The sequence below is a fragment of the Petaurus breviceps genome, unplaced genomic scaffold, assembly GCF_028583685.1.
Source record: "Petaurus breviceps papuanus isolate PSGF00001 unplaced genomic scaffold, PetGlider_PUasm1.0 185, whole genome shotgun sequence".
NCBI classification, from domain to species: Eukaryota; Metazoa; Chordata; class Mammalia; order Diprotodontia; family Petauridae; genus Petaurus; species Petaurus breviceps.
Window position 1 is genome coordinate 10,608,846 of NW_027185797.1, and position 23,831 is coordinate 10,632,676.

General features: G+C 37.2%; 1 protein-coding gene across 5 annotated transcripts in view; it reads right to left on the reverse strand.

Annotated features, from left to right (window-relative positions):
• The window catches only part of SATB1 (SATB homeobox 1), a 116,471-nt gene that overhangs the window by 43,174 nt on the left and 49,466 nt on the right, over nucleotides 1–23,831 (reverse strand). For all 5 annotated transcript variants that reach the window (XM_069088454.1, XM_069088456.1, XM_069088453.1 and 2 more), the window contains exons 6-8: nucleotides 19,381–19,492; nucleotides 15,687–16,141; nucleotides 5,300–5,512 (exon numbers count right to left, since the gene is read on the reverse strand). In XM_069088454.1, the coding sequence (XP_068944555.1) occupies nucleotides 5,300–5,512; nucleotides 15,687–16,141; nucleotides 19,381–19,492 (780 nt within the window). The remainder of the gene's footprint in view (nucleotides 1–5,299; nucleotides 5,513–15,686; nucleotides 16,142–19,380; nucleotides 19,493–23,831) is intronic.

Genomic DNA, 23,831 nt, shown 5'->3' on the forward strand with positions numbered 1-23,831 from the left:
TCTATCTATCTATCTATCTATCTATCTATCTATCTATCTATCTATCTTTCAGTGTGCCCCAGGAATGAAGTTATGATAAAGGAACACAGAAGCTGTCAAAAAAGGGGGGGAATAACTATTCTAGATATTACAATGTTTTAAATCATATTGTCCTCATTTTATACATGAAGAAATTGAGTGGTTAAGCAACCTAGCCAAGCGCACTGTTAGTCAATGCATGAGGAAGATTTAAACGCGAACCTTCCTGAGCCTAAGTCTAGTGATTCATCCACCTGGCCATAACACACCTTTGGAGCCACCTGGATACAAGTAACAAGCCAAGTAGTTCACTTTATTTTGCCACATTCTTGCTCTTGGTCTAGGTGAACTCATATCTCAACTCAGGCTTCCCAGAAGGAACTGTTCTCAGAGCATGCCCAGTGAGTCTGAGTGCACCAAAGAAAATCCATCATCCTGGGTTCACATAAAGATGGGATTAATTTTATATTCACCCCCACAACCCCAATAGGGATCATTACAGCAGTGTGCTTTGAAGATTGTGTTTGGGATATGACTAGATAAGAGAATCATCAAGATTTCTCAGCAGTGATGAATGTGTGGAGACTGATCTGAGGCTAGTGGACATTGCCCTTAGGGCATCTGCAATGATTCAGTTTCTTTGTGCTTGGTTAGAAGTAGACTGACCAGGTGCAAGGTAGTTTTGTCTGTAAACTAACTATAATTGGTATGTTTTTTGATTCACAGTTTTTTTAATTGATGGTATACCATAAGCATAATAAAACTTCATGTGTGGCTTATCACTAATTTTTAAAAGTTGCTACACTTCGACTGCTGTGAGTCCTCTTTAAGCTACTCTAGGATATGCCTTTAAAAATACAAAACACATATTTCAATGCCACTTAACTAAAAAACCAAAAAGCCACTCACACACATAGCCCAAACAAATCAAAAGAACTTTTAAGTCAAAGTGTAGAAAGAAACAGTTATTAACCTGTAATATTATCTAACATTAAGTTGTGCTAAGTGGCTTCCAGGTTGGAAACCTTGGTATTTAATAGTCTTTGATTTTTCTGTCTCTCTCTAAATCCCAGCTGCTATCAATTCTTGCCCATTCTATTCTTGGTTAACATCTTTTACATTCATCAGCTTTTTTTCTTCTTCCTACTGGGATCAACCTACTGAAGGCTCTAAATAGGTCTTCCTATCTCCAATCCCTTGACCTTCTAATGTACACTCCATATCACTGCTAGATAAAGCTTTCTTATGCATGGTTCTATCATATAACATATCTTGGTACAAAACTCAGTGGTTCCTAACACCTACTAAGTCAGTCAATAAACATTTATTAAGCACCTACTATATGCCAGGCATTGTGCCAAGAATACAAAAAGAGGGAAAAGACAGTCCCTCCTCTCAAAGAGCTACAGTTTCAAATTTCTTCCTCTGTCATTTAAAAGTCTCCAACATTACTACACTTAGAAGGCACTCAGCAAGTGTTTCTTAAACTATTTCATTTTTACTTTCCTCCACAACAGCACAGGGACTACAGCACTGGGTCTGCAGTTAGGAAGACCTGAGTTCAAATCCAGCTTCTGACACTTGCTGACTGTGTGATGCTGGGCAAGTCACTTAACCTCTTCTGCCTCAGTTTCCTTAACTATAAAATGGGGATAGTTATAGTACCCACTTCCCATGGTTGTTGTGAAGATCAAATGAGAGAATATTTGGAAAGTTAGTACATTGCCTAGAAAGCAGTAGGCATTTAATAAATGTTTATTCCCATACTCCAAATACTACCCTTCCAAATACTCTACAGGGCAGCCCAAGTAGATAACTTCATTTCCAAACATGCCTTGCACTTTCGGCCTCTGCTCAAGGGAATCCTTTTTTATTTAGCATCGTCCCTCCCTTCTCATGCTCACTCTTTAAAGCCCACACATGGAAATCAGCAACACTCTTCTTCCTCGACCTCACAAAGTGACTTATTCTCCACCTCCAGAATGTGTTGTCATGTAATATTTTTACCGATAGTTATTGGTACCTGGGTCTGATGGCAAGGTAAACTCTATGAAAGAATAGGTTCCAGTCCCCTGTTTCCAACCCATCACGTACACAAGTACAAAAGTGAGGTCATTAATATAAAGGGCCACTATTGTTCCCCTTCTCCAAAAGCGCCCTATTGCCCCTGGGATAAAATACAGGCTTCTTCCGGGCTTAAAGAACCTTCATGATCGGGCTCCTAGATACCTTTCTCAACTTCTATTTCTGTCCCCTTGATGCAGTCTACATTCCAGCCCACCTGACCCACGATTCCCATTCCTTACACATAAAATTCCATCTCCCAATTCAACTGGCACAGGCTGCTCCCCAGGCCAGCTTTGCCCTCCTCTCTCACCTCTGGCTCACAATCCTGAGTTTCCTCCCAAGCCCGAGCTCCACCTCCTACAGTAGGTTATTTCTGATTTGCTCCAGATTGCCTCCTCCTCCCCAAACTTGGCTTGTACTTCCTTTGGAAATATTTCTTTTATTTTGCATCTTGTTTTCCCTGAGAAGCTAGAACTTTTCTGAGGAGAGGGATGGTTTCATTTTTGCTTTCATAGCTTTAGCATATGACATAGTATCTAGCACATAGTAGGAACTTCATGAATGCACTGTATTTCTCCCAGCATCTAGAATCAGACTAAGCACAGAGTAGGCACTAAATAAGCTTCTGCTGCATAAAGGAACTTTAGATAAAGGAGGAAGCCAATTTAAGGATGGATGTTACAAGAGAGACGAAGTGACATATACTACCAGAATCATCTTACAATTCTATCGGATGGATAACTATTTGGCTTTGACAAACCATTTTAATTTTAAATTAACTTCACTGGATAGTTCTGTATTACTTATACATTGTATTGATGCAAATATTTGCATTACTGGCCAGGTCTAGGTAGCTTAGAGTTGCCTGATTAACTGATTAATTTAGGAAACACAGATAGGGCATATAAATAATTCAGAACAAAAGAAATTATATCTGCGAGTTATCCCAATTTATCAAAGAATGACAGTTTGTAAAATAAAAGAATACTATCCAATAGTAATTTACAATAAAGTAACCTGGTAATGCATAAGCTACGTGCAGTGATGAGACTGCGGTAGTTTGGCAAATACACCTTATTGGAGGGGACTATTTTACTTTATGTTAGGACACAGAAAAGTACTAAAGCACTAGAAAAAAACAGACAGTAAAAAGCTGTACTTAAGTAATGGCAAACCAGGTGATGAATGTGTGAATAAAGTAGCTCCAAACTCAACTTACTAGTCTGAAGCAACATGTGTTCCTTCTGTGAGTATTGTAGCTTAAGTAGTGTGCCAAATAACACACTGCAGTATCTATTTTAATGAGGAATTACCTGTGCCTGAGCTTAGATTAATAACTCAATCAACAGGCTTCCAAAGGGTTAACCACACACAACAGATGCATTGTCTGGTGGGGCGTGCATTTAGTAAGGGCCTTTTCTTTGGCCAGGCAGCGAGCCCAGTTCTGAGGCTGTGAAGGCAAGAACTCAATGGTCCTTGGCCTTAAGCAGCTTATTCTCTATTGGGGAGAAACAACATGGGAATGCAGGTAAGTTAAAAAAGAATGTCTTTTTCCAGGAGCTGGGGGGACTGATGCCTGGTACGTCAGCTTAGGATTTCTGTAGGATGCTGACCTTCAGCTGAGCCTTGGTGGAAGGCACCCTTTCAAAGGGAACTAGCAAAGCTAGTGTCATGTTATGAAGAGTTCCACAAAAGTATATTTTCCAATAAAATGACAATACAGCAACTATAGAATTCTATAGGGCCTGTGTTAGAAAGGGATGATCAGTCAAATGATTCCAAGCCAGTGCATTTATACTTTATGATGCTGTTTGGTTAGAATGCATTAAGAATACTATTGCACATATTATTTCAGTGAAATCTCATGCAGAGTGCAGCTAGGGATGAATAGTCACTTTACCTTGAAAAGTAGTTTCTAGTGGATTTTACATTCTAAACTCAATTAGGTATAAGAATAAGCAAACCAACCACTGATTAGCACAGTCCACAAAAAGCAGGCTTTTCTTCTGCTATATTACAGTGTATAACTTACTTCTTTCCTAAGAAATTTCTCTCTATTCCTTCCCAGTTTTCCCTTCATTAGAATAAGTATATATCTTTCCAAGGTGACTACTTTGAAGAAAAGAACACTCATTTAGATGCATAAGCTATAGGAAGCTAGTTTTAAAAATACACACACAACAAACCCCAATCACTTTCATTACAGTATAGTCATACTCCATATGCTAATCATGTCTAGTGATGAAAGTCTATTGAAAGGTCTCAGACTGGAAGCTAAGTCCAGAAGTTTTGTTTTGTTTTTAATGGATGAACACAAACAGAAAGAATTGGAAATTCATCTTTTTTCTCTTGGGTGAAAAATCTGTACTGAAATATAAAATATACCTATTTCTGGGAAAATGGACAAAATTCTTTATAGGTTCCCTTTTAAAGCAGCTTCAAGGACTGTATGAAACTTAATTATGAAAGATTACAAATGAGATGATTTGTAATTGGTACCAGCTGCAGTGTATATTGGAAAGCATAAATACAAATAGAATTATTTTTTCTTACTACAAATCACAAAACTCTGGACCTGAACTTGAGGGGGAAATTTACCTTTGAAACTATTTTTCCTTTGATTTAAAAAGTCTTCCCTTCACAATGATAAGAGAGATATCTGATGACTGACTATTTTGCATAGAACAACAAACTACATTTAAAAAAAAAATCTACATAGGATTTAGAGGTGGCATTTAGAGAAGGATTCTTAGAGATATTCTAGTTTGTGGGGTGGGGTTCATTTTTACCTCATGGACCCCTTTGACAGGCAGATGAAGCCTCTCTACCTTTCTCAGAATGAGGTTTTTAAAAAAAATTCCCAATGGAAAGAAATGCTCAATTTTCATTAAAGGCTAGTGAAAATAAAGATGTATTGTTTTTCCCCCGGAACCAAGTTCACGGCGCTAGAAATCAATCCACACACCTGTGGGCCACGGGGTTTCTAAGAACTCCCATGAAAGGTCCATGACTTGTCCAAGGTCATACAAATGCTAAAGGCAAAGTCAGGGTTCACATTCAGGTTTTATTTCCCCATCTAAATCCCACAAGAGATTCTCTTATTTGAGGCCAGATTCTTAATTTCAAGGTACTCAAGGAAGAGAATTTTGGTGTGGAAAGGAAAGGAATGAGCCGGATCAAAGGCTCCTGGGCGTGAGCGGGGATGCACCTTTACCTGGGGAGGCCGGCTGGGGGGTGTGCTTATCAGAGGTGCTGGACCCATAGCCGAGGCTGCGTTCAAACTCCTTTCCCTTTCATCCTGGTAAATTCGATCCCTTTCAGCTTCCGGCAGCTGCAAGAAATTCTGCATAGCCCGGAGGTTAACCAGCAAAGACTGAGAGGCAGTCTTGGGGTCCTCTTCCTTTCGGAGGATTTCTGAGAGCAAGCCCTGCAGGGGAAGGAAGGCGAGAGCGTGAGCTTGTGCCCGGGTCTCGGGTCTCGGGTCTCGGGGAAAGCACGCCGGGCAGGGCCATGCTTAAGCATCCCTTTGGCTTTGCCACTGTGTTTAGAAAATGAACAGTCAGAGGCATTAATTCTGCATAGGAATATATTAGTGACAATTTAGGTGGTGTAGAAGAGAGCCTCAATTGTATTCTTAATTTTATTAAGCATCTGTTTTACATACAACATAAACTGAATCTGCCTAATTGGTCTCCTTCCTTTTAGTGGCTTAACTTGCCATGAAATCTTTCACAGGAAGACAATTGAGAGGAGTGAAGATGCAGTGAAATCCTCAGCTCAGCAACATTAGATTGCACAGTTCTCATGCTGGCTAGACCAAAGCTGCAGAAAAAAATCAGCGGTTCAATATGTAAAGGGAAAAAAAGCCATCTTGAGAAAGGAAAGACGGACTTTAAAGGAAAATGCTTCAGAAATTTGATTAAACAAATAAAAAAAATACTCCCAAGGCACCACTTTAGAAGCATTAAAAATATTGCACATTAGAATATAACCAGCTCAAATTATTTAAAAATAAGTGACACCAATTGTCCTTTCAATTTTATACTGGAGAATTACACTGCCATACTCCAAATACTTTCAAATACTATCCTGCTATACCAGTAATCTAATATGTGTAATGCTGAAATTTTGAACTTCAGAAGACGCAGATGTAATTTGAAATACATAACTGCTTTTCCACATTACAAGGATCCACAGTAGAATGTTAATGAAAAGAACATTTGTCCTTTTATGAAAATAGAATTTAAGATGTTGTATAGAATATCTGCATTTCCTAGATTACTAGCACCTCAAGTAAATCATATTAGTAATTCCTAGGCTAAGAATGGTCATCAGCAATATGAGAAAATTATCATGGCAAAAGGGAGCTTTTATGATTGATTCCTCCATCAAGGAGGTCATTACTATTTTATGACAAATTCTTTTATACTTTTTGAAGAATGCTTTTAAGAAAGTGAAGATTTCCTGCTAAATGTTTCAGTTAAATATTTTTTTTAATTTCTATTTTTCAAGGACTGAACTTCCTTCCCTTTTTCCATGTCCATCCCTTTGTATGGAATAAATGTTGGGGTCACCAGAGCTGAATTTGTTTCTTTGACAACAAAATGGAGTCACAGATGAAAGATCTGATAGATGAAGAGGGCACAGTCTGAAAGTGGCCACCAACACTTATGATTCCCCTTTCCAAATCTTTCATAAAAGTACTATGGGAAGGGGGGAGAAGGGGACAACAAGATTCTAAAGGATGGGACAGATTGGTAAAAAGGAAGTGATCTTTAAATGTTACAGCATTTTTAAAGCTTGTCTGCAAATACATTTCTTTTTTTTAAAAAATCTGCTAAAGTAGATCACTCTCAAAATTGTTGGGTTCAAACTTGATGGAGACAACACTTTCTTCAAAATTCAAAGTAAGAAGGTTGCATATAATTAATAAGGGATAGCTTCTAAATAAATACATTCAGATTTTGTGTCTTCATTGCACAAACTACGTCATTGCAATAGAGATAATGACTACCAAATATGAGTTAGTTGTAACTTCAAGAGAAGTGCACAAATTAGACTGAAAAATGAGAACAGAGCTTTGAGGTACTTAGACCAGGCAAAGGCTGTTCCTAAACAATGGCAAAGCCTGCAGTCAATTCAATTAAAATTCAACCAAAAAAAATGTCATCAGTCATCCAGATTGTTTATCTGTATGACGTCAAATGGCTGGTTCAACAGAATTTGTGACTGACTTGATTTAGCATGTGGTAGCATAGGGACATAGTCTGCCATTTCTCAAAAAATAAAAAAGAAGATTAGGGGAACATTTCTCTCTTTCTGTCCATGTTTCCTTTTGCCCAAATATATATGGATGATTTTATAGACATCACTAAAAGAAAGCACTGGCAATAGGGCGAGACAGGCTGTGAAATGGCTCCATGTATAAGAGGCATACATATTAAACATACATCATCTATATTATATTCCTATTAAATGAAATGTATGCAGAGTATACAAAAACACGACATCAAAAGGGTAACTAATCAATTTTAATAGTGACTGATAGAAAATTCAAAGTAATACTTGATTGAGACCTTATGAGAGTCTTGGGGAGATTGTGGTGTGGGGGACATGACCCAAATGAGCAGGCTATAAGGGGAAGAGTGGTTTGAAAAGAATCAAATAAATACATTTTAGGCAATTTTATTTGGGAAGCTTGCAACTGGACTTTAAAAAATGAAACTGCTTTTTAAAACATACATTCAGAGAAAGAATAGGCTTAAGACAGCACAAAAGTATAATAAAGTAAAGAACAAGGTTGGGGACAGGTTCTATGTTTTGTTCCTTCCTTCATCTAAAATGAGGCAGCATGGGTTGTTGAGTAAAAAAAGCTTAAGTCTCAAAGTTTAAAGAGTTGGTATAAATAAGTTTTATTGCAGGTCTCCCCTGTCAAATATATTATGTGGTTATACTAGCCACACTTAAATATTTTGGAGAAAAAAATTTATTTTTAATTCAACATAATTATCTTAATGGCTTTAATGCTTAATTTTTGCCTTAAAAAATCTTGGGGAGAACTGAATCATTGCCACAATCATTGCACTAAAATAGCTATAGGTAGGCCAGTGTAGATAATACCAGATATTTTGAAACCAGTTTACCCATTGCTTTCAATGGGGGGAGTGCCCCCTGGTGGACAATGCATGGGAAAAATAGCTACAAAACGTTTTGACCACAGTTTATGAATATGTTAAAAACATCATTAGGTCACTTTGGAAAAATTCTCCCAAAATATAGGAGTCAGGATATAACTACAGGAAAACCCTTGAATAAGAAGGCTGTTTTTGTAGCTACAGCCACTGTGCTTTGTTCCCCCTTATAGTTGGGAACATATGGAAACTTGTTATCCTACCTAAGGAGTCACTTCATAATGAACAAGTCATTCAGTAACAAAATGTCCTTGGAGAAGGACCCAAGATGAACCTGCCTTCTGATGATTTCTGCTACTCGAGTCAATAGTACCATGGCACAATTCCAGAGTGTGCCACTGGTTATCTAATATGAGGTGCTGAAATATCTGGATATAAACTTACTGAACACACTTAACACACTTATTACTTGTTCCAGTTTGGGGGAAAGGAAATTTGTCTATAACATTATATTAAAGTCATGGTCACAGGGTCTAGGTGCTTGGGTGGCCAGTCATCATAATCCCATGTCTCACCAAAGTTAAAATGGAGATACTACAAGATTTTGGCCCACTGGGGCATAGACCAGTATCTCATATACTACTTTTGAGAACTCAAAAGGCACATTCCTATTATTCATCAAGAGTGAGGTCTTTACATGGTATCTGCATCACTACTTTCACACATTCTCTGTCTCTGTCTCTGTCTCTGTCTCTACACACACACACACACACACACACGCACACCATTTTTGTCCATCATTTAGAAATATATATATATCTATCTATATATATATTCAGTATATATATGTACTGAAATCAACACAAATGTTTTTAAAAGGGCAAGAATAGAAAGTAAAAATGCAGAAACACTTAGCTAGCTGGGGAAAGCACGTTTACTACCAGCTTCATTCATTCTTCTTCTTTAAAGTCCTATTGTGACACTTCATTCTAACATAGGATAACCCTGAGTTCTTAAAAGACTTGTTGGCAGAGGATAAGCTGTAAGCATGTGCACTGGCTGTTTTCTCATGCCTGGAATACTTTCCCTTGCAACCTCAGACCCTCAGAATTCCTCCCTTCCCTCAGAATTCAGATACAGCTCAAATGTCTTTTCCTGAAGTAAGCCCTTCCTGGTCCTCCTGCTTGCTAGCACCTTCTCCACTAAGATTACTTTTCATCTAATATAGATTTCTCATATATGTCCTGATATGTAGGTGTATGTGCATACATATGTGTATACATGTATGCATGTGAGTGTATATTTTCCGCCATTAGAATGAATGTAAGCTCCTCGAGGACAGAGGCTCATTTTAAGTATGACAGATTCTGTCTGCCGTGTGAGGACTGGCCTACCATGTAACAAGGTCACACGGCAAAGATAAGGGGTGACGTATGGAGAGTCCACTGGTACTCTCAATCAGGAGAAAGGAAGGCCTCTAGAACAGTAGGTGCACCCTCTTATGAGAGGGGGCAGACAAGGATGCCAATAAAGATGGACAGGCACAGGCTGACTTCAGTCTGCGTCTTACAATAGGACTGGGCAGCCAGGTAGTGGCCTACCCTAGTGAAGAGAGCACTGCACCTGGAGTCAGGGAAACCTGACTCCAAATTTGGCTTTAGCTATTCACAAGTTGTATGATCTTGGGCAAGTCACAACTTCTGTTTGCCTCAGTTTCCTCATCTGTAAAATGAGGACAATAGTACCTTCCCACCACAGTTGTTATGAGAATCAAATGAGATAATATCTGTAAAGTGCTTAGCATGGTGCCTAGCATACAGTAGGTGCTCTGTAAATGCTGACTATTGTTATTATTATCATTTGTTACTATTCATCATCATTATTGAAGGTGCAGAAGGGTTGTGCCCTTCAGTGACAGGGGATGCAGCCATACTAATGAAATTATAGAAGCTTGAATTATGAAAGGACTTTGTCCTTGCATGGAAGTTTTTCAAGGATTAATCTATAGGTTGTGAAACTGGTTTTATCATAGAGATATTCCAAATTATTTTGCAATTTAGGTTCACAGTTGGCAAGTAAAAGTTCTAAACTTTTTCCAAAGAAAAAATGAATTTACGAAGAGATTCCTAAGCCTGTTTATTTTTATATTTCCAAAGAAGGGTTTGCAAGTCATCACAAGCATAGTTCATTACTAATTGTAAAAAAATGTTCAATAAATATTATCAGTACTTTCCAAAGCTAATTATGAATTCTTTAAAACAGCAGATAAATGAAAGTGTCTGCCAATTTGAACAAAAAACATAGCCTGTCTGGCCTCCACTTTGTCTCCTCTTTGAACATAATCACTGATTCAGATAGATTTTTATCAGCTTCATGAAACTTCAAAGCATGTACAAAGAAAATATGATTTGACAAAACCTCCCCCAAATATGTAAAGTACCTCCGAATGCTCTGAATGCCCCATTTGCAGTGAATTTTAAATCACATGTCCAGGTGAAAGATGATTTTCTGACTCCACCCACTCAGCTGGCCCTTTGCCAGGTAAGTTATAAGCAGACACATTCATCTATGTCGTTTAGTAGCAAAGGGAGAACCGTCATGGCGGTGTAATAGCACCTTTTTACCTTTGATTCAATAGTGATATGGATAGTGTGCTTTTTCTTAAATTACACTGCAAAGAATTATATGAACATAGTGGCAATTTCTGTTATACTTAAGCAGGCAAATTTCTCTCCACCAGATAATTTACAGAACTCAAATTCAATAAAACATTGCATGATGGTCCATTACTGTTATCAGTTTTGAATAATCCATCTTCATTCTTCATTTTACTGGAAAATAAAGTGTGCCAAAGACAAAAGAGGAAGAAAAAAAAGGGAAAAGCCCTGAGAATGGGATCTGGGGAAATTCTGGGTTTTATTTTAAAATCCCACTGCTACATACATATGTCAAACACCTATGATACATCAACTTTCCAGAAGTATATTAAATATGGGAAGGGTTTACTTAGAAACTTTAGAAAAATATTAAAAATATATTGGCCTGTCCTAAGGCTTCATGAAACAGGCACAAATAATTGGTCCCTACTGAGATTACATCTCATCAATAGTAGTTCATGTAAGAATATATTTCCACCATATGCAAAAAGCAAAAGGGGAAATGTTTCTCAAAATGGAAGAAATTATTTTTTTAAAAAAACTTTACCACAAATGAATTATATTTGTAGAGCAGTCTTAAGTCATGGGGAGAAAAGGGTGTTCCTATGGTTGTGAAGGTTCTATGAGGCTAATGCTGGTGTATTATGATGCATGCAAATGTAGTTAATATGAAATTCCCAGGGCGGCAAATACTCAAATGGCTCTGAGCTCAATCTCATCAATGTGGGAGTCGTGTCCCATGATGCAGACTGCAGCCTGTCCATGCCAGCCCATTCTTAGTGTGATCCTTGTCTGAACCCTCCCATATGCTCCTCACATTGGGTCCACCTCACATTCTAGAGGCCTTCCTTCCTTTCTTCCTGATTGAGAGTGCCAATGGAGTGCTCTGACTATCTGCCGTCCCCTCATCCTTGCCATTATGACCAACCTGTCTTCTTTTCCTCCATACATTTCCTCGATGAAATATTTTAACCCATACTTCTTTGAAGCTTCTGATTGGCTGTGGTCTGTGCACACCCACCAGGTGCCTTCTCCACTGCCCTCTGTGTGATGATTAATTTTTAACTTTTCAGGGACTATTGTAATACATCCTCGCCCACCAGAGAAACAACCAGAGATATCTGTGTCCAGACCATCGTTGTTCCTTGCTCTTCCGATGGCTTATGTGCCAACGGTGTCTTTGTGTGATTATGTCATAAAGCTTTGCATTTGTATGTACATATTTTACACTATTTAAAAAAACTTAAGTTGGAATTGCACATTGTAGTAAGTGCACACAAATGTGTGATGTGAGATTTAACTGTGCACAGCTCCAGATACATACATATGCATTAGCGTGTGTATTTTAGTACTCTAGGCTAACACATACACTGACACTCTGCACCTGCTTTTATTGAAATGCATACACTTTGAAATAAACACACTACATGCATTCATATGAATGTATAATCAATAAAATCAATGCAGCTGTGTTTTTTTAAGTGTGACCACCCAAAATACATGCATGCTTGCGTGTGCAAAAACTATGTCTCAGAAACTGCATACTTAAATAGAAGGATATGGGGAAATATGCCCAGCGAATGATTTACAATGAACTGTTTCAAACAGTCGTAGAACAATTTCTTACTGAGAACTATCCCTGTACCAGCAATGAAGATGTTAACTGAAATACTTCGTGTCATTCCAGAATAAAATAAATAGTTCTTTTAAAAATGGGCTAGACATTAAGATGGTTTTCATTAAAGTGCTCTGCATTCAGCTGTACCAAATTTTCTGTATCTTTCTCTCCCTTCTCAGAAAAATAGTTCCTTCTTACGTGACATTAGCCACTGAGCTGGTTTCTCAGCACTTTAAATTACACACAAGTAAAGCCTGTGTATGTGTATGTAAATATATATATATATACATATATATGTAATATTTTTTAATCACAAATAGCTTCTAGGAATAGAAAAATAGGATAAAGATCTGCCCCCAGAAGGTACCCTGGAGATCATTTAGTACAGTCCTCCCTTCATTTTACAGATGTGGAAACTGAGCCCAGAGAGGTTAACTAATTTGCTTAAGGTCACACATTTATTAAATGGTAAAGCTCGGGATTTAAACCCAGGAAGCTAGGGGTACAGTGGATAGACTGTGAGACCTGGGAGTCAGGAATACCTGAGTTTCAATCCTGCTTCACACACCAACTGTGGGACCTTGAACAAGTGACTGAACCCCTCTGTGCCTCAATTTCCTCATCTGTAACATGAGGATAGTAAATTTCACCTAACTCACAGGGTTGTTGTGCAGATGAAATGAGATCACATCTATTTTAAAGGGCTTTGTAAACCTTATAGTACTATATATATATATATATATATATATATATATATATATATATATATATATATGTACTATTTGATAACAAATCCCTACCCATTTTCCACTATCAATTTTCCCAGTAATGACAGTAGCATCAATCCTCCCTCAAAACAAACTGTGTTGATAAAGGATATTTCCCCCATCTTACACTCTACCAGTCATTCTTGGTACTCTTTACCATAAGAAACCTTCAGTAGTGCTTAGCATCCTATTATTTTTAAACTTATTAATGTATCTTTGTCTTACTATGTTGGTCCATACCAATGTTATCTTAGACTATAAGCTATGAAGGAACCTAGAACCGTACAGGTTCAATTTGAGTACAGTGCTTTATTAAGAGACGTTAATTGGTCACTGTTGTTAATGAAGAATGCTATCTACAGTAGGAACAAGTAGGATTGTAGGTCTACTCTATTTTAACTATATATATATATATATATATATATATATGAAATTAAGTTGCCAGATAACTTTAAAATGTAGAACAAATTGGTACAGTGAAAAGTTAAGGCAAGTCTAAAAACAAATCACAGCTGTGAATCAATTGGTTATGCAAATTCTGCTAATGACTTTATGTTAAATTATCATATTTGAGACCCCCTGAACCTTGGCATTGTAACCACTCACAAAGTCAAAGGATAATTTTATAAGAAAACCAAGTAAGTCAAGTAGATTCTGGAAAATGATATTAAAATCAGAAATATTAAAAAGAGCCTATTTCCTTGGATCCAGCCACCATTAAATACTACTTTTCTTTTATGCTTATGGAAAAACCTCCATTTTCCATAATGGCAACAGTAGCAAAACAAAAAAAGGATGTTTCTTTCAAAATGTCACAGCGCAGTGGGTTTAGGACTAGAAAACCTGGGTTCAAAGCCTGGATTGGCTTTTTACCACCTGTGTGATCTTGGCCAAGTTATTTAAGCTCATTTAGTACAAGTTTCCTCATCTATAAATTAAGATGGTTGGATTACACGATGATCTGTAAGGTCCCTTCTACAGCAAAATCTAATGATCTTCTATTTAAAAACAATTTAGCTCAGTGTTTCTCAAAACATTTTATCTCATTATTTCACATATAAATCACTTCTCCCTCCTCTTCTCCTTCACCAAAATAAAACTGTTCAATGTCTATTGACAAGAATGTCTATTCTGGATTTGCCAAACAAAGAAAAGATTCTAACAGCAAACACTGCATGAAGGACAGGTAACAATGGGGTCTCAGGCAATGGTGGGTGGTTCTGGGGGGGGAGGGGTACAGATAATACAGCTGGTAAAAAAAAATATGAATGACCCCGTTGAGGAGAGTGACTATGTTATGCTAATTTATTATGCTAATGAACCACACTGCTGCCATCACCAGCCATCAGCTGGTCTCCATAATCCCCTTAGTACTTCCCCAGGATCCCTACTTTGGAAAAAAAAAGTTATTGAACAAATCTGAAATAAAACATCTAGCCTATCACATTTATTTTTTTCTCATGTTCATTTTGTATAGATGCAAAATATTTATATTTATATTCACATTTATATAGCATTTTAAGATTTCCAAAGCATCTTCCTTATAACAATAATTATTATGCCCACTTCCAGATGAGGTATCTGAGGCAAGACATGAAGGTGACTTGATCTTGGATACACAGATCAAGTTTATAGTATAGGGGGAGAGAGCCCTGATCTAATAAATAGTTTTTAGAAATCAGGTAAGCCAATGACTTTGGGCAGATCTCAAACTCTTTTGACTTCAATTTCCTCACCTAGAAGATAACTGAGTTTTTCCTAATGGCTTGAAGGTTCCTTACATTTCAAATATTCTATGATTCATGCTGTTGTTGTTCAGTCATTTCAGTCTTCTTTGACTCTGTATGACCCTACTGTTTAGGATTTTCTTGGCAAAACTACTACAGTGGTTTGCCATTTCCTTCTCCAGCTCATTTTTACAGATGAGAAAACTGAGGCAGGTAGGGGTTAAGTGACTTGCCCAGGGTCACACAGCTGGTAAGCATCTGAGGCTGGATTTAGACTCAGGTCTTCCTGACTCCAGGCCTGGAGCTCTGTCCACTGCACCACTTACCTGTCTTATATGACTCATGGGATGACATAAAGACATAGTTAACACTAATATTTATATTTGCATCTTTGGTAGCAACTTATTCGTGAACAGGCCCTGAATATGATCCTATTCACAACTGTTTTTCTGGCCTCCCACTTCCAGTGAAGAAGTCAACATGAATTAGAAACTACAACGGAAGACACGGCATCATCCCTACAGCATGATAAGGAAGTGCCATGAAGCAGGTTAAATTAAATCTAGCGCTGCGGCCCAGACACTGACAGAAAGCACACTGGGAGAGACAATCCCAAAGGAGAAAACCGGCAAGAATGGGGGCGAAGGGACACAGGGCATGCACAGCTGAGACAAACTCTTCCCAAATTCAACCAAACTGACCTGAGTTCTGTTAAAAGCCACACGTGCAAATACTGCCTGGGAGATTCCTGCTCTTTTCAGCTCATCTCGCACCCACTGGTAGATTTCGGAAGACACCTCTGTGTTGGTGGAGACCTGTTGCTCCAACGGCTTGTTCATGGATCTACTGACGGGGGGAGGGTGGTTCAAGTACTGCTGATTTAAGGACTGCTGGGCTAAGAGTCTGTTCACTGCATACTGCTGGTTCAGCAGCTGAGCCATCACCAGCTGCTGGTTGACCAACTGGGGACCGATTGGAGTGGATACAAGTCCAGGGTGCAGGTTTGGAAGAGGGGTCCGAACCGATGGCTGGCTGCCGTGAGAAAGCTGCACAGGGGACGGAGGCTGTTCAGCGGTGTTCCCTGGGACTGGCTGCTGGCCAAAGTTGACATGGTTGGCACCTTGCTGGGATAGCTCAGAAAGGCTATCCATCTCAACTACAGCGGACCAAAAAAAAAGTGCCATTTCTTAGAAAATAATTATAGTAATGAGAGGTCACATTTATACAGAGCTTTAATGTTGGCAAAATGCTTTCTAAATACCATCCAAGGTGGACTATTAATAATCATGATAGTTTCCCAAGAGAGAACGACAATGAATTTCCCAACAACCAAAACCAGGTAAAATTCAGGACCACCCACCAAATCATCCCATTTAACCCATGTACCCACTACAATAAAAGACAAAAAACAAAGCTGGTTGTTATTTTTCAAAATGTTGCATGACATATTTTGGCTTCAGACTCTTCAATTTGTTACTTTATGCTAATAAAATTATTTAAACAAGTGACTTATAAAAGTCAGTCATTTGTTTAGGGGTGAGGATGATAAATTTAGGTGAGATGAGATATAATTTACAGCTATTATCAGTCATTCAACAAGTATTTTCAAGTCTCTGTTCTTTGACAAGCACTGGGTAAATGCTAGGAATACAAAGAAAGGATAGTATGTGTATATGCATACGTCTTTTTATGTATGGCATAGCATATATGTATATTATCATATTAGGAAAAGAGAAATAAGACCCCTGCTTCTCTAAGTAGCTTCCCTGTTTTCCTTCAAGGCTCAGTTAAAGTCCCACTTGCTCTCAGAAACAGTCCTCCTTAATCTTACTGCTTTCCTTCTGAGATTATCTTGAATTTACCCTATTTCTTGTTTGTACATAGCTGTTTGCATGTTGTCTCCCCTATTGGACTGTGAGCTCCTTGAGAGAAAAAAAACATTTCCCCCCTTGCTCTTAGAACAGTGCCTGAAATACAGTAGGTGTTCAGAAAAATGCTTGTTGACTTGCCTTGAATTGGAAGCCAGAAGACATGAGTTCAAGTCCCACCTTTTCTATTAATCGCCCATGTGATATGAAAATTTAGAGCTGTCTCCACACCAACTGTTCATATGGACTATTTGTGCCTGACCTGCGGCAGAGCCTTCTGAGCTCATATTGGTCTGATCAGCCACAGACTGGATCCCAACATAGTGGTATCATTTTGCTCCTCTCTGAGAATGAAGGACAACATCTATCCAACCAGCCCAAGTGATCAAGAGCAAATCACTTTCCCTCTCTGGGTTTTAGTTTCCACACCATTATAATACATAGATAGATTGGAATATGTGACCTCTAAACCCTTACCCAGCTTTAAGAGCTATAAGCCTATGATTCTACGATATACTCTTGCTTTGAGTCTCCTTGGAATCAGGGAAATAGTGTATTGGGTCATAAAACTGATTATCTGTTCCCATGAAAAAGTTTTGTTTTTCCTAGAATGATTTCTACAAGAACCTAAGGAGTGAAACTGTTTTTCATTCTCTCTTAAAATCATTCTTGCCAAAAGGAAATGGTCATTTGAGTGCAGTTGGTGCTACCGGTGCCATTAACCCTGCTTCCAGCCCCAGTCAGCTTCTACACTGGCCAGGTATCCCACAGGGGCTCACTGCTATATGTGCTTCAAACATTCTGCCACAGGGAAGATGCTGCTTTTATTTTCCTCAGTGTAAAAGCTGAACATGGAGATGTAAATAGGCATTTCCCCCCAAATACCACACTATGCTTCCCTTGTGTAGACACCAGCTAAGTCTTAATCATCATTTCTCATTATCACTAAATATTCAAACTTTACATTTGGAAGAACTTATCACACTGCTGAAGTTAACTGGCATATGCAAACTATAAGCAAGGATAGGGGGAGAGAAACCTCCTATTTCCACAACCAAATGTAGAGATCAGCCCAAGTGGGCCATTCACATAGAATAGTAATTCAAGCAATTATCACAAAAGTGATGCATTGTCTTCATTACAGCCTTAAGCTATAAAAGGCGAGGAATCTGTTTTGGTAGATGGATGGTTTTTCTCCAACTACTAAAAGCTAAAACATGCTCAAAATTCAGATTCTCCTGCTTCCTAAAGCCTTTAAAAGGATATTAATAATTATTTTTGTTAATAGAATCAATTTGCAGATGCTCTCTAGAAATAGGTTTCAAACAGGATCTAATATCCAACCTTAGGTTAATATCACATACTTAACATTAATATAATTTAAAAAAATAGAAATGTGTGTGAAAGGGGAGGTTCTTAATAAGAATAAAAACACAGTCTCAAAATAGTGTTTGATTTTGTCAGCACTAACAACTTCCTCCTAAATTGGAGAGACTGACTGGTACTCTAGAAAGAGCTCAGGAGTTGGAATAAGAAAACCTGGGTTCACATCTTCCCTTGGAGTCTCACCAAAGAGTGATAAAGCCTTAGTTTTCTCATCTATAAAGTGGGGGTAATAATATGCTACTAACCCTAAATAATTTTTTAAATGAGGAAAGAATTTATATATATATATTGCATGTCCTTAGTGAATTACACCTTCCTTCTCCCATTAGAATATGAGCTTCCTGAGGGCAGACTGGTTTTGCTTTTCTTTGTGTACTCAACAGTTAGCACAGTGCTTGGCCTGTAATAATTGCTTAAAAAATTCTTACTAATTGTAATCCCTTAAAGCATCAGACAAATGTGAATTATTACTATCAATAGAAAATGTTAATAGAAGGTAAATACTTAGGTAAAACAAATACATATCTTAACCCTTTCATTCTTGAAGCCTTTATTCTTATGTATCCTTTATAATTCTTGTTTTATTTGTTTTCTTCATAAAAATGCTGATATTGTGGGAAAGGTGTGTGACTGAGAAGTCAGCGAGGTGGGAAGTCTCTGGTCAGTACAGTGATTTATTCCTGAAGATTGTTGGGGGTGAAGTCAGTTATGAAATGATCTACTTAACAAAGCATTTAAATAACCCTTGCAATAGGAGCAACAGATTTCTTTCAAATTGATTGTAAAATCACACAATTTTCCACCAAAAAATCCCGCTTAATCCTGAGAGAGATCATATCTAATATTAGTTATTCAAGACCTTGTTAGGTCTTTATAGAGATGTTACAAAATGACAGCTTCCCTCCTCATTCCATGATTTCCTGCATGTCTGACAACCAAGTCAGTTTGGCTGATTTAAACACAAACATTTATTGAATTTAATTATCTCATTATACTCATACCCCAAAAAAAAGAAACATACTAAATTGATCTCTAATTGGGCAATCAAAATAGCTGGCTTTGGATATGATTGTGATAGCCCCCCCTTCACCCCCAATGACATGTAATGGTATGTGGCCCCCTTACAACGCTTCCTGCTTACCCAGCATATCTTTTGTCTTCTTGAAATGTTTATACCACCTTCCAAATTCTTGACATTTTGCTGCTGATACATTTGCATAGTAAGTGCTGTTCACAATGGATGAAATCATACTCTGCATGAAAAGGGGGGAAAACATTTGTAATATATAGCAGCACAAGTTGGAACACAGAAATTATTTCAATTGTTAAAACCATATTTTTTTTATCATCTGAGTACCATAACAATTTTTTTTACCCTTTAGCCTAGAGCTTCAACTTAAAATTCATTAAGCAGAAAATCAAACATTTGTTTTAAATGGAATGGAAAGAAACAATCCACAGAGACAAGGATAAAGCTATCAAACAGTAGACTTGTTCACTTCAACATAGCATTTCTAGATTCTCTCACTCAGAGACTCCTATTGAGCTCAAATAACTACAAATACATCTTACGCCTGCAAAGTCACAATATACTTACTACCTCAAGAACTTATGACTGCATTGCATAGAACTATTATCTTCATTTTCTATAAATCAGTTCTACTAGGAGTGGCAGGATGGCGTAGTGGATATTTTGATGCCTCAAAATAGGAATATCTGGGCTCAAGTGCAATCTCTGACACAAAATGCCTGGGTGACCCTGGGCAAGTAACTTAACTGCTCAAGGCTCTGGGTAACTCTCTAAGACTGTAGATGGCATCAAAGGTACTGACCTGCTTTAGTAGGAGTTTTCTCACCTGAGAGTTCCTTTTATCAATGAAATCTTAGATCTGTTTTCCTGTCCTACACTCTGCCCTACTAAGAAGGGGGGGATGGGAGTGGATGCATGAGTGAATATATTATTACTATAAAAAGTCAAAATGACTACATATAATAAGGAACTTAAAATAATCATAGGAAACCACCATATGAAGGAGAAATAATTTATTATTAGATTTAATTCAATTTAAAAAAAAGTATGATTCTAGATTTTAGGCCATAAAATACTCTCTTAGCAAACATTTGGAATTAAGGAAAAAATGTACTATTTTAAGTATATTCCTTTTTTTTCTAATCAATTATCAGAAAGCAAAAATAGTTCTAGTTTCTAAAACATGAAAGGGAAGAAGAGACAATGAAAAGTTTATTATTTTTTTCCACTTTCAAAATAGGTTTTTTTTAAACAAATAAAATGAAACTTTATCTCTATAATTTCAATGAAAAGACCCATTTTCAAAAAAAATTAAATAATTCTCCCCACCCCATACATAATAACCAGTCAATAGTGAGGATATTAAAGACATTTCCCATTGAGTCTTAAAAATAATTAGATTTCCAATTACTTATTCTCCCCCCTCCCTGCTCCAACCCTTTGTGTATAAAAGCTTGCATTTCAAACTTTAGTTGGACTATGGTGAAATCATTTACAAAATAGAAGCATTGTTCTATGGACAGTTAATAACCAGAAAAGCCAGTTTGGGGACAAAGATACAAAATATTTTTCTATCTGCTGTCTACTTTAAAGCTATTTCTAATTTAAAGTTGTGTCATTCTTGTTATTGACTCCACTGAAATTCATTATTAGTGTTATTTTTACAGTACATACAGACTAGTAATATGTAAATGGTTTTTTAGATTCTTACAAGAGCTTCACTAAAGAGATGGGCTATAGTTGGTCACTTTTGCAAAACACAGATAGCTTAGCAAAGGGACCCTGCGACAAACTTTGTGTCTGCTTCTCCTTGCTTTTACATCCATTTCCACATTTTTATTCCACTAAAATTCTCCTTCTTAAAGTGCTCATGATGCTGTCATTAAATCCAATGGCGTGCAATTTAACTAAGAGCCTGCTACAATCACCAGTGTGAAAGAGCCTTATAGAATTTGCCAAAACTAGAGCCCAAAGATTCCCCGATCCAGTTAACAATCCATCAGCACCAATGAAGCTTATTCCATTGGAATAATGGACCAGTATCCTCAGACACTAATAAAACTATTGAGACTATCTTATGGATAATGAGGATTTCTCCCAGTGGATAACAGCTAATATTCTTCTGCTCAGGTACAACTTTTTAAAAAATTCCATATGTTCCCATCCAGACATTCAAGCAGGTTCCTGAATACCAATATCATCACTGCAGTAGAACATGTGTGAATTTTAACCATTCACTGTAAAGTTCTTGATTTTAAAAATTATGCTTTAGTCTATATATATTGCAGGCAGGTAATTTTTAAATGCCAAATGCCTAATCTATTAAAATCACAGCTTACCTGTACATATATGCATGTGTGTGCCTATATACACATACATACGTACATACATAATACATACATACATACAGTGACCAGAGTACATGCTTATTATGGTCATGAATGAAAAATGAAATGTGAAAAATCAGGTCAATTTGGATTGTAACCCTATACACATTCAGTTCTCTGTTTTCCACACATGGATTATTTCTTTGCAGATTATCCGCAGAAAATTTTTAATCAAACTGACTTTGCCAATAAAGCTTTCTGAGTTGTTTCTCTCCGTCAGTTGGTACGCACAGGGAATATAAAGGCATATTGAAATTAGCCTAAGCAAAGCATTAAATAGGGCAAATCAAAAGGTTAAAATATAGCAAAGCTAATTAAAAGATTTTTTAAAATTATTTGATGTGCTTCAATTTTTCCTTTGTATTTATTCATGTTATTGCTCCTCTTTAGAGCAAGGAATTGAGAATTCACTATATTTTCATGAGAAAAATTACACTTACTGGTCTAACATTCTGGTTATACAAGAACTTTCTCATCCCCTTCTTTACATTTTGCAATGTAGTTCTCATTTGAGTTTATGTCACAATCTATTGCCATAAGATTCACTGTTATGCTTGCAAATTCTAAATTATGTTTTGATGGTAAGATCAAATTTATGAACAGGCAGAGATTATCTCTTAAATAATAAATATCCAGGACATGGGCTAGGCTTGGGATAAGAAATCCAGTGAAAGTGTTAGGTATTAACAACAACCAAGAAAACCCAATAGAGCTGAATCTAGATAAGGCAAAATTCCTCAGAACATTTTCACAGAATGGAATTCACCTTTTAAAAATGATTTTAAAATACTCATTCTGCAAAAATTCTAGCTCAGGAATATTAGCTACAAATTTTCATTATTTAGGATGATCTTAAGTGCTAACATCCTGTTAGTCCAGAAAATCACCAAAGAAATCGCTCATTTTCAGTCTTCCAGTGTGTTTGTATTTCTGTTGTGAGAAGCTACCATGTTTATGAGAACTGAAGATCAGAAATCATTACAAGGAGACAATCAGAAAAGTCTTTAAATTCAAAATTAACATGAATTTGGTTGCCAACTCTATCACCCTTAAAAAATCATTTGAGATGCCAAAAGAGTCAAACTTAAGCTGTTTTAAGGACTCTCTTCCTTAACTTACAAGAAACATTATCCCAAGTTCTCCAGAGTATGGCCCATACCAAGAAGGCTAAGCATTTATAGTACTCTGTGGCCAAGTAATTCCAATTCTCTCTTGTTGTCTATTTAAATGAGCTATCAAAGGCATTTGGAAAAGGGCAGTACTTGCAAAGCAAGTTTTCTTACTGAATGGCTACTCTGTATAAACTTTAGGTGCTTGGTTGGGGTGGGGGTGGGGAAAAAATCCCCTAATACAAGTGTCAGGCTGCTAAAATCTCAAGTTCAAATGCACCTTAATATACTTACCCATGATCGGACCATAACTTGCACTTTCTCACTCAGAATACTGATGTGACTCCCTAAATTGGCCATATATCCCCACACTCTTCAGGTAAGCCCAATAATTTCATTTTCGGCATTGACAACGTGTAAGCTTTCCTAAGATCCATAAAGCATACATCACTTCCCTACGAGGGGCCTGCAGCTCTCTTTCAGAGTCTGGTGAAGATCTGCTCTGAAATGGTGCCATCTTCACAGACACCCCAGTACTCTAGAATGATACCATCTGCCACAGGCTGAGTTTCCCTTTTCAGCCAAATACATTATTTATAACCTTTCTAATTGTGTAAAGGTAAGGAGAAAAATTTTTCTGAAGCTTAACTTAGATATAGCTAGAATATTCTGAAACCACTCTAAAAAAAATGAATGTCTCCAAATTTTGAAAAAAAAATAAATTTGGGGCAGCATAGTCCTTCAAAATGTTTACTTTTAAAAGTACGACAGAATTTTCCAAAAGGGAGAAAAGTATGTAATACACAAAAAATATTTTTAGAAAAGGAAGAAAAACAGTTGATTTTGATTTTTGTTTTAATATTCACTGGGCATTTCACTAGTCAATGATACAGCCAGGTTCTCATTGAGAATTATATCCCACAAGAAGGTTCATCCACTGGGGTGGGGGTGGGGGTGGGGGAGGGAGTGATTGGATTATCATTTTAAAATATTTTGTTGTTCTTTTAACAACAACAAAAACCACCCCCAAACAATGCTAATCAGGTTATTCAATCATCTAAACTAA